This window comes from Arachis stenosperma, chromosome 2, assembly GCF_014773155.1.
Source record: "Arachis stenosperma cultivar V10309 chromosome 2, arast.V10309.gnm1.PFL2, whole genome shotgun sequence".
NCBI lineage: Eukaryota > Viridiplantae > Streptophyta > Magnoliopsida > Fabales > Fabaceae > Arachis > Arachis stenosperma.
This window is the reverse complement of record NC_080378.1, coordinates 60,413,790-60,425,161: the sequence shown is the minus strand read 5'-3', so window position 1 is coordinate 60,425,161 and position 11,372 is coordinate 60,413,790. Positions and strand designations below refer to the sequence as shown.

Here is an 11,372-nt window from a genome sequence, read left to right as displayed (position 1 = left end):
TTAGTGATTACCTGAGAATAGCTCGGGGTAATCCTTCCGCATCTCGGACTCCAAATCCCAAGTATGTTCTTCAACTCCTGCCCGCTTCCAAGCAACTTTAACTAATGAAACTTCCTTTCCTCTCAGTTTCTTCACACTAGTGTCGTTAATACACACTAGCGTGACTTGAAATGTCAAGTTCTCCCTCAACTCGACTGACTCAGGCTCTAACACATAAGCCGCATCCGACGTGTATTTACGGAATTGTGACACGTGGAATACGTCATGCAAGTTAGACAAGTGAGGCGACAAAGCTACTTGATACGCCACCAGCCAGAATCGCCTCAGAATCTCAAACGGTCCTATATACCTCGGATGCAACTTCTTTGTTTTGATTGCTCTTCCGATCCCAATTGTTGGAAGAACCCTCATAAATACATTTTTTGACTCAGAAAAATCTATTGAGTCCAAAAATCATATTTAATTTTCCTAATTCTCATTCTAAATTTTTAGAATCTAATTTGGGCAATTTAATTATTTAATTAGACGGTTAATTAGTCTCGGTTCTTACAGACCAGCCAGAAGATCGGTTTTTTATTAATCCGAGTGAATCAGCTAGTCTGGTCCAATTTTCAAAACCTTGATAAGTATTATTACCAATGAAAAATTTTTCTGCTTTAAAAACAAATACCGTTATTTTCTTTGGTATTTCTTAATTCTGCAGGCCAATGACTATCGCCACGTATTGATGTTCCATTTTTTAAGGATTTGTCGCTAGCTAATAGATTGCTACACACAAGGCATAATTTGAACTCTCAATACTTATTTAAGCGGATAAATGAGATAACCGCTCAACCAATCTAAATTGGTTAAGATAAATAGTAATCATTTTTAATAATTTTAAATTATAAAATATTTAATAAAAAATTACTATATATATTTTATATATTATTCGTATAAGACACGAGAACATATACTAATAGAAGTAAAGAATGAGATATTAAATTTATTGGTAATAATGAATATTACACACTATTTTAGGACAAGAAATTATAGAGTATGATACACATCTTAATTAGTTTGAAAAAATGTTAAATTTTTAATATTGATCTGTTGATCTAATTTGTCCCATTTTAAAATTTTTTCATGTGTATATTTGTAAATTGGCCACATCAATACAATGAAAGTCACGTTTAATTTTTTTATTGGGCTTGACAAATCTAAGTGAATAGAAAGATCGATGTGTCCAAAATTTAAAAAGATGAGAAACTTAAATATATTTTTAAATTTTCAAAAACTTAAATGTTTGCAAATTAAAAAGTCAACGAGGTATTTGTTATTTTTTTTAAAAAAAATAATGAAAAATTTATTTACATTAAAAAAATTGTGTGGCCGACACGTGGTTGATTTAATGAATTGAATTGTTTCCGTAGACAAGGCTACATCATCCAACCCTGCTTTAGTCTTTACTCTTTACTTCGCTTTCAAAATTTGAAAGGAATTTTATTTTCTAAATAAAAAATGGCAGTAATTAAAATAAAGAAAAAAAAATACCCCGACCACACTGTCGTACTACTAGTATGGTGACTGTAGTTCTCATTTTTGCTACACAAGTTAACTCTCTCTCTCTCTCTCTCTCTCTCAGCTACCCTTTACCCATCATCTCTGCCTCTTCCTTCGAAGCTGAAGCCCTAACTAAAAATAAAAAGACATCAATTCTCATCAGCGTTTCATAAACCAGGAAAATTTCACCACACACACTACCTTATAACTTTTTCTGTTCTAAGGTGGAAAAAGAAAAGAGAAAAAAGAAGGAAAGAAGAAAAAGGGGGAAAAGATTTCATTACAGAGCTTCTATTTTGGTCACTGTCGTTTGTTAAATGGGTGCACCAAACTCAGCCGGGGATGGATCCTGACCGGCATTGCTCCCAATGGGAAAGTCCGACGAAGAGCACCACCAACCTTTGCCTCCCGGCGCCGCCGCCGCGGAAGATCCGAGGCCCAATGTGGCTGTCGGCGGTTCCTTTTCTTTTAGTCTTAGATGCCTTCTCGTCTTGCTCTTCTCCGCCGCCGTGTTCCTGTCGGCTCTATTCTTCTTGCCACCGTTCGCTAACTTCTCAGATCAGAAGGATCCACTTTCCCATTCACAGTATAAAGGTATGGTTACTATTCATCTATGGGTTTTATTGTTCTTTTTTAAAGATTTTTGGCTGCGGCATTGTTTCATTGGCTTGGATCTATGTCCGGTTTGTGTGTTCAGTTATTTTTTCTTTTTCTTTTTCCGAAAATGGAAATTAGTGTGATTTTGATTTTGGGAATCCTATATTCTAGGTCATTGTGTTGTTTCAGGAAAAAGAAAATGATTGGGGTTGCGGAATATGGGGTTTGATTTGGATAATTATTTTTTTTTTAATTTGTTTAATTCTCAATTTGGTGTATGAATTAATGTTACTTGCGTCACTGGTGTGGAATCAATGTTACCATATGTGAATAATTTTTGTTTGTTAGGTTATTTGGAATTGGGTTGATGGCTTGGCTGATTTATTTTTATTGTTATTTTTGTATTTTAATTTCTAATAAAAGAGATTTAGATTTAACTGTTTAGATACTGTACGCAAAAGAAGGGATTTGTATGTTGCTCGTGTTTTTATTAATTTAGGAAATAGCTTTTCTTTTGGTAGCTATTAAGGGAATTACTTTCCCGATATCTATTTTAAGTAATGTTGAAGATTTATTCCCGAGGGCTTGCATTTTTAGGAATAGCTTTCTTTTTGTTTTTTTTTTTGTTTTTTTTTTGTTTTTTTTTTTAATGATGAAGATTTATTCCTGAGGGCTTACCATTTTTATTTTTGGGGCTACATTGCTAATTCTGGAATCGGCCTCAAGTAGGTTTTACTCTTATTATGATATTTTGATAATTTTGCTTTTACACTTGAGAGTGAAATTTGAACAGCATGGACAATGCGTTTGATAACTAATATTTTTTTAATCACTTAGAAAACTAGTCAGTTTTATCACTATTATAAGTTGTAATCATTTACTTTCCAGAATAAGTTTTCTATATTAGTAGTACCAATGAATACCAAAGCTTTTCAAGTTTTAGGGCGACACAATCTTATGCATTACTGTAATTTGTGATCGATCTGGGAATGGTATAGTACGACTTTTTTTTCTTTGAATTTAGAACTTGATATTTGAAGCTTTCCGCTTGCTAAGTCTGCATATCTTGCCAGAGCACCTATGGCTACCCTACATTCCTAAAATATAGGGTATACTAACTAGCTCTAACTGTTTTTTCTATCATCCATCCTCTTCAATTCTTCTCTTATCTCAAATTTTCGAATTCCAAATTGGAAGTTATATTTTCGGTTGGTGATATATGTCATGACCATAATATTCCTTTTATTTTATGCTTTTACATTTTTTTCTATTTGGTCGGATTATATTAAACATGTCCACACATATCAGCATAAATTGAACTCAATTATTTTATTTATTTATTTGTATGTTCTGGGGGCCTTCAAATTATCAGCTATGTTTGATCTTTGATATTAGTTTTTGTTTGTGTCTTTAGAGTATTCCTTATGTAGAAAATCAGATAATCGTGTCTTGCACATTCAGATTAAGACTTAGCCGCAAAGCGAATGGTAATATAACTGTTGTGGTGTGCGCTGTCCCACTTGAATACACTTGCACGACTATATATCATATTGATGTGGAGGTCTTTCGAGTGTTCTAAGCTGTCAGAGATATTATTGCAATTAAATAAGTTTATTTCCTAAAATATTCAATAGGAAAAACTTTACTCAGTTCATGTCTTCATGAATACCTATATGTTTTCAGGAATTTTTTTATGTCTGCCAGTGATGCAGAACCAATAAGACATTAAGGCTTGGTTTGGTAAAGTTTTTTTGAAGAAGTGCTTGTGCTTTTCAAAATCACAAGCTCCTCATTTACGTTTAGTAAATGAAAAAGAACATGTGCTTTTATTTGCAGCTTTTAAAAGATGCGGATGCCTTTCAAAGCATCTAAGGTAGAGTTTTTTAAAGATGACTTGTGCTTATCAAAATTAAAAAGTCTAATATAACCTCATATATTAATTAATATCCAAATTTAATTCTTACATTAATGTCTATTATAATGTTTTTAATTTTTAAAAGCTATTTTACCAATATTAGTTGTGCTTATTAAGTCAATTTTTAATTTAATTTACCAAACATAGATGGTATAATTTTTAAAAAGTAAAAGTTTTACCAAAGTAAGTTTAAATATGGAGTAATTGAAATACCATGTAAAGTAAAATAATTACGAGAAATAATGCCATGATGACACGTAACTTGTATCTGTATGTGTCAGTAATATATTTGTTTTAAATTTTTCAAAAGGTAAATGTAATTTTGATTTGTAACTACTGCCCTAGATGCAAGCAATGCAAGTAACTTAACTATATTTCTCTTTACTTTATACTTTTTGTAATTCCCTTCCCAAGAAAAGAGTAATGTATGGCTCAGAGCAAAGAGTTCTAAATTTTATTTATGGATGTGAATCTCATGGATATAAGATTCCTTTATGTAATTTTATGGAGATATGTTTGTAATAGAACTCAACTACAAGTGTCCACTTTTGCATTGTTTACGGCTTTTATTTTTAATTTTTTATTGTCCCTTTTCCTTCCTTTCTTATTGTTTTGATAAATATTGCTGTATCTGTTCATCTATTCAGCATGCTGCTTGCATATTGGAATTTAATAGTCTTCATCAAGAAAACGTACAGCTAGATGGAATTATATTCTTTTCCCTTCCTGGTCTAGTCTAGGTCGTAGGGCTCATTCTGGTTGTGCAATTTGACATACTGCTATCTGTGACACAGTCTAATAATACATATGTAATGTCTAAGACAGAATTTCAAATGATTGATAATTCATATAGACTATGGGAGACGTGCAGCTCAATGTAACCATTTTATGTTGAGCCGTTGTAACACCTTTCAATTTTGTGATATTTGAAGAACCTTGTTGTAATTATATAAATGAGCTACTATGCACTTCGGCTTATGTGTTACAATGTGTTCTGTGATTTTTAAGGTACAGCATGTAATATTTTACTAATTTAAGATAGATAATCAAATTCTTTTAACTTCATAATATTGTTTATCTTTTCAGGTCATGATATTGTTGCAAGATTTTTCCTTGAGAAGCCAGCTTCTTTGTTAGAAGACAACACCGTGCAGCTTGCAAATGACATTTTTGAAGAGATTGGAGTTCCCTCTACCAAAGTATCACCCTTTCTTTCTTTCTTTCTCAGGAACTTATTATATTAGTAATATTGCATAATAATTTTATTCATGATTTTGAAACCAGGTGGTCATCTTGTCTCTAGATCCCTTCCCAGGATCAAACACAACAAAAGTGGTATTTGCAGTTGATCCTGATCGTAAATATTCTGAAATGTCCTCAGCTACCCTCAGTTTGATTAGGGCATTATTTAAATCTCTGGTTATCCGCCAATCGTTCCTCCAACTTACTCCATCCTTGTTTGGAAAACCCTCCTTTTTTGAGGTGCTAAAATTTAAGGGAGGAATCACTATAATTCCGGAACAGAAGGTGTTTCCTCTGCAGCACGTGCAACCTCTATTCAACTTTACTTTATATTTCTCTATTTATCAAATACAATCTAGTTTTGATAGGCTGACAAGTCAGCTAAAGTCTGGATTACGTTTGGCATCTGATGAGGTTTGTCATTGCTATTTCTTTCTATAGTCTGTTCCATTATATTTCATTGATTGTGATAATATGTGAGCCCTCCATTGTGGCGGGCCAACTTAGGTTCCCCATGTGTAACTAAAGTTTTCGAAGCTATTACTGATTTATAGTTATTGTGCTATGCAGAATGTGTATGTCGTCTTATCAAATTCTGAAGGTTCAACAATAGCTGCTCCTACAATTGTTCAGGCGTCTGTCTTACTTGAATATGGAATTACTCCATCAAAGGAGAGACTAAAGCAACTAGCCCAAACCATTACCGGACCCCGTGCAGATAACCTCGGCTTGAATAACACTCAATTTGGCAGGGTTAAGCAGGTCCAACTTTCCTCCATCTTGCAACATTCTCTTAATGGCAGTAGGGGTAGTGGCTCTATCCAGTCGCCCTCTTCTGCTCCTGGTCCTATGCCTCATACACACCACCACCATCATCACCACCACCATCACCATCAGCTTCATAATGATCACCTCAGTGCTCATCTATCCCCTGCAAGTTCACCTACACCTGCACCTGCACCTGCACCTGCATCTGCATCTACAGAAGGTGCAACTCCACCTGAAGTTGGTTCTCCTGCTGCAAGTGTGCCTGCAATAGGTAGAAGCTATCATGCTCAGCCTCCTAGTTGTCAACCTGTGTATAAGAAGAGGTCTACTCGGAAAGCTTTGAAACGTAGTCATGTAACTCCTGCAGTTGCTCCTACTGCTTCTCCACACTATCCTGTTGAATCACCAAAACAACGAGTTGAATCCCCAGCATACATCTCTCATTCAGTTCCTGCTGAGAGTCCTATACCAAATGTAGCTTTTGCACATGCTGAGTCGCCCCCACCTAAGAATGAACCAGCTGCAGCTCATTCCGACACATATTCAACTGGGCCATCACCATCTTCATGTAAGTATGCTTAATGATTTTGTAATAATGTTATAAGCAACGCAACCATTATTACCAAAATTTTCACAATTGCATGTTTTAATACAATGAAAATTATTGGGAGTCCTAAACTCTTCTCCTAATTTCTAAATAAATAAAGTTTTAGGCTTTTCAATATTTTTTATGTCTTTTTAATTTTGATGTACTATCAGTATAAAACAGTTTAACATGTGCATCCAATTACATAATGTTATACGAGTAAAAATAACTATTTTTTATCTTGACCGCATGAATGGTCATACAAAAAGAAGCCGAATGTGATTGGTTTATATATATATATGAATTTTTATCCATTTGAAAATTAAGATAATGAATTAGGACTTCCAGTTAATACGCTAATACAATTAGATTGTCTGTTTACTAATAATTAGAAACAAGTAGCTTGAAGTTGAAAAGGGGAAAGTTTGTCATTGGAATCAAGTTAACCGTCAATTTCCATTTGCATCCTAAAAGTTTCTCCTTTAGCATTATTTTGAACACTCTTGGTATCCAGGGGAAACTCTTACAGAGTAAATGTTGTTGCTTCTCATAAACTAATATCATGCTTTTGCAGCTTCTGCAGGCTATCTTGGGACTGTTAATTGGGCATCCTTAATGTTTGTACTACTTGTATTACATGTATAATCATGTTCTGAACTGTACAATCCGGCCAGACAAAAAAACTAGAAAATAGAAATTATTAAAAATGTGAACTAGTCATTGTGAGTGGATGTAAGTTGTCATTATGAGTGTAAATAGTTGATTAAGATATATCCAGTGGGAATGTACCCAAAGAGAAGGGAAAAAGGAAGAGGAAGAGAGGGGGGGGGGGGGGGTCGGTGTATGCATTTTCAGGTCAAAGTCCACAAGTGGCAGGCCTTTACAAGCATCATCGTTGTTATGTGAAGTAAGGTGGAAATTAAAATGACGAGAAAAAAAAAATGTGACAATATGCTTATATTTTATTTTTGGTTCTCATTGCATGTAATTTGTTATGTATCATTCTCCAAGGCAGCTAAAGGTGTTGGCCAAGCTAAGACTAGAAATGTTAAATCGAATGAGCCAATGAAACACATCTGTTGTTGTTGACTTGTTTCCCATGTGACTTCTTTCAGCTCTCGCTTATTACGCGTTTTGTGTCTCTCTCAAGTCTCAACCCACGTGAACAAAATACAGCCAAACAATGTAGAAAATGGCACTTAGTTTCTTCCAGGTCAATTTCTTATTTATTTATTTATTGTTTGTTTGTAGTTTAAATAAATGAATGATCAAGAATAAGATGTTTTCCCAAGATCGGCCGTATAATAACAAAGCAGATATTTCTGCGTCGCTTAATTATTTTAAGTAGGAAATGTTAGTTTAACAAACTGATGTGTTCATCACTGGAAAAAGAAATCAAAGGAACAAAACATTTGCGCAGTAAAAAGTGGATTGCCAAGCTTGTAATTTTTTGTTTTCTTGTACTGTTGTATTTGATTATTTCTAACTGAACATAATAATAATAATATTATTATTATTATTATTATTATTATTATTATCAAATTTGTAATTAGGATTAATTATATGGCATAAGCTCATTTTACATTAATTAGGTATTAACTTTTATATAATATAAATCGATATGTATAACCATTTGAGATAAATTTAATCCTCTTTAGTTTACGTGTTATATATATATGGTGTAGTTAATTGTAGCCTATCAGGGAAAAAAAATTAAACATATTTGTCGACGCTAATTACTGACAGATTTTTTATTGGTATTTTCAATGGATTTATCGAGATTGAATTGATGATTATCGTCGGATTAATCTCATGGTAACTTTATCCGCCGATAAATTCTACGGTAAATCCTAAACCCTAAACCCTATGGTAGTTTAGGCGCCAAGTTACTATCGGTTTTATCTGCCAATAAATCCTACGGTAGTTTTTATTTTATTTTTTTTCTGTTTTTTTGGTACAGTTAAACCACAATTAGTAGTGAAATTAAAACTCTTGTAAACAAAATTATTAGTAGAAATCTAAAATTACTAGAAATCAACAAATTATTTTATTAAAAATAAATGGTTTAAATATAATAAAATATTACAGAAGTAGAACACAATGAACTAGACAAAATAAAATCCGTAAACTCTACAAATCCCGATAATCGTTGTTGTCATTATGGTCGGGGTCCCCCTGCTGAGGCAGCAGAGTAGGCGCTGATGTCGGTGTCCCACCAGCAGCGTTGCCACTGGACTCAAACCAAAAATCAAGATTAATAAAGAAAAAAAAGGTTTTTGAATTTTTTTATTTTGATTTTTTTTTCGAAAAAAATTAAAAGACTCAAATAAAATTAAAAAAATACCTAATCTAAGCAACAAGACAATCCGTTAGTTGTCCAAACGCGAACAATCCCCGGCAACGGCGCCAAAAATTTGGTGTACGAATTCCCACATTTCGTACAACTGAACCAGCAAGTGCATTGGGTTGTCCAAGTAATACCTGAGTGAGTCAGGGTCGATCCCACGAGGATTGTGATTTGAAGCAAGCTATGGTTATCTTGTAAATCTTAGTTAGGCAGATAGAAGAGTTGTTTGTTTGTTTAATTCGCATAAAAAGATAATAAAGAAAACGTTACTAGGTTGATGTGTTTGCAATGATAAGAAGATGGTTAAGGCTTAGAGATGCTTCGTTCTTCTGGATTAATTCCGATCTTACTGTCTTCCACAATTGTGAATAATTTCTTCTATGGCAGGCTGTATGTGATCAACGCCAGTTGAGAGGTCGCCAATGCTCCTCCAAATCTAAACCCCATGGTTGGTGCAGATCCAGTCTGATTGAGGATGAAGTTCCTGCAGTCCATTCTCCTTAGTGATCCTACTCAAAATGCCACAGACAAGGTCAAATCTTCCGGATCAGGGAATGTTGTACCTTTGGTTCTAGCCTTTACCACAAAGACTCTAATCTCCCTGTACCTCGGCTGAAATGGTGTCTCGAAAAGTCCCCAATGAAGTCGTGGATTAGCCGTCTAAGAGATGTATGATTGGTGCACGAAAATTACAATCACAATTTTGCAATTCCGCACAACTAACCAGCAAGTGCACTGGGTCGTCCAAGTAATACCTTACGTGAGTAAGGGTCGATCCCACGGAGATTGTTGGCTTGAAGCAGCTATGGTTATCTTGTAACTCTTAGTCAGGATATCAATAATGGTTCTTAGTTTTATTTGCGAAAAATAAAAGAACATGAAATAAATACTTGTTATGCAGTAATGGAGAATGGGTTGGAGTTTTGGAGATGCTCTGTCTTCTGAATCTCTGCTTTCCTACTGTCTTCTTCTTCACGCACGCAAGGCTCCTTCCATGGCAAGCTGTATGTTGGTGGATCACCGTTGTCAATGGCTACCATCCGTCATTTTCAGTGAAAAAAGGTCCATATACATGGCTAATCATCTGTCGGTTCTCACTTGTGCTGGAATAGGATCCAGTGATCCTTTTGCGTCTGTCACTACGCCTAACATTCATGAGTTTGAAGCTCTTCACTGTCATCCCATCCCAGATCCTACTCGGAATACCACAGACAAGGTTTAGACTTTTCGGATCTCAAGAATACTACCAATTGATTCTAGCTTATACCACGAAGATTCTGGTCTCACGGATTGAACGCTCTGTTGTCAGGAGAGGTAGTCAAACTCGTGAACTAGGAACCCAAGAGATAAACACTCAATCTAAGGTAGAATGAAAGTGGTTGTCAGGCACGCGTTTATAGGTTGAGAATGGTGATGAGTGTCACGGATCATCACATTCATCATGTTTAAGTGCGAGTGAATATCTTAGAATAGAATCAAGCGTGATTGAATAGAAAACAGAAGTAATTGTATTAATCCATCGAGACACAGCAGAGCTCCTCACTCCCAACCATGGGATTTAGAGACTCATGCCGTAGAAGATATAAATTCAGATGTAAAATGTCATGAGATACAAAATGAATCTCTAAAAGTAGTTTTTATACTAAACTAGTAACTTAGGTTTTCAGAAAATGAGTAAACTAAGATAGATAGTGCAGAAATCCACTTCCGGGGCCCACTTGGTGTGTATTTGGGTTGAGCATTGAAGTTTTCACGTGTAGAGGCTATTCCTGGCATTTAACTCCAGCTTTTGTGCCAGTTTGAGCGTTTAACTCCAGCTTTTATGCCAGTTCTGGCGTTTAACGCCATAATAAGGTAGAAAGTTGGCGTTAAATGCCAGTTTGCGTGATCTCAACTCGGGAAAAGTATAGACTATTATATATTGCTGGAAAGCCCAAGATGTCTACTTTCCAACACAATTGAGAGCGTGCCAATTGGGCTTCTATAGCTCCAGAAAATCCATTTCGAGTGCAGGGAGGTCAGAATCTAACAGCATCTGCAGTCTTTTTTAGCCTCTGAATCAGATTTTTGCTCAGGTCCCTCAATTTCAGCCATAAAATACCTGAAATCACAGAAAAACACACAAACTCATAGTAAAGTCCAGAAATGTGATTTTTGCATAAAAACCAATAAAAATATACTAAAAAATAACTAAAACAAACTAAAAACTACATGAAAATACCCCCAAAAAGCGTATAAAATATCCGCTCATCAATGATCAAGCTAGTAGTTCATCATTGTCTGATGAAAGACTCACTCTGAATCCATGTAGAATGAGATAATCTTGTGCCGGTTCAACGCATTCATGATGATGAATAACGAAAATACATCTTAGA

The 11,372-nt window shown here is 34.8% G+C and overlaps 2 protein-coding genes across 3 annotated transcripts; one reads left to right on the top strand and one right to left on the bottom strand.

Moving 5' to 3' along the window:
• Nucleotides 1–411, bottom strand: LOC130962922 (uncharacterized). The gene has a single exon (XM_057889079.1). The coding sequence runs from the start codon at nucleotides 409–411 to the stop codon at nucleotides 1–3; it is 411 nt and encodes a 136-aa protein (XP_057745062.1).
• Nucleotides 412–1,566: 1,155 nt separating this feature from the next.
• LOC130957830 (uncharacterized) lies at nucleotides 1,567–8,053 on the top strand. Of its 2 annotated transcripts, none has more exons than XM_057884685.1 (5): nucleotides 1,567–2,136; nucleotides 5,141–5,253; nucleotides 5,339–5,710; nucleotides 5,867–6,632; nucleotides 7,234–8,053. In XM_057884685.1, exons 1-5 carry the CDS (start codon nucleotides 1,911–1,913, stop codon nucleotides 7,293–7,295), a joined length of 1,539 nt encoding a protein of 512 aa, XP_057740668.1. In that variant the 5' UTR covers nucleotides 1,567–1,910; the 3' UTR covers nucleotides 7,296–8,053. The 2 variants fall into 2 exon arrangements, with proteins under 2 accessions (XP_057740668.1, XP_057740662.1); XM_057884679.1 differs by having other exon boundaries at nucleotides 1,569–2,136; nucleotides 7,225–7,882.
• Nucleotides 8,054–11,372: the final 3,319 nt, after the last annotated feature.

What these genes read in the sequence shown, in the direction of transcription:
- LOC130962922 (XM_057889079.1), bottom strand. Translation starts at nt 411, where the DNA reads ATGAGGGTTCTTCCAACAATTGGGATCGGAAGAGCAATCAAAACAAAG.
- LOC130957830 (XM_057884679.1), top strand. Translation starts at nt 1,911, where the DNA reads ATGGGAAAGTCCGACGAAGAGCACCACCAACCTTTGCCTCCCGGCGCC. An exon ending in TTCCCATTCACAGTATAAAG is followed by an intron (nt 2,137 to 5,140) that starts GTATGGTTACTA and finishes TTATCTTTTCAG; the next exon opens with GTCATGATATTGTTGCAAGA. An exon ending in TGGGCCATCACCATCTTCAT is followed by an intron (nt 6,633 to 7,224) that starts GTAAGTATGCTT and finishes ATGCTTTTGCAG; the next exon opens with CTTCTGCAGGCTATCTTGGG.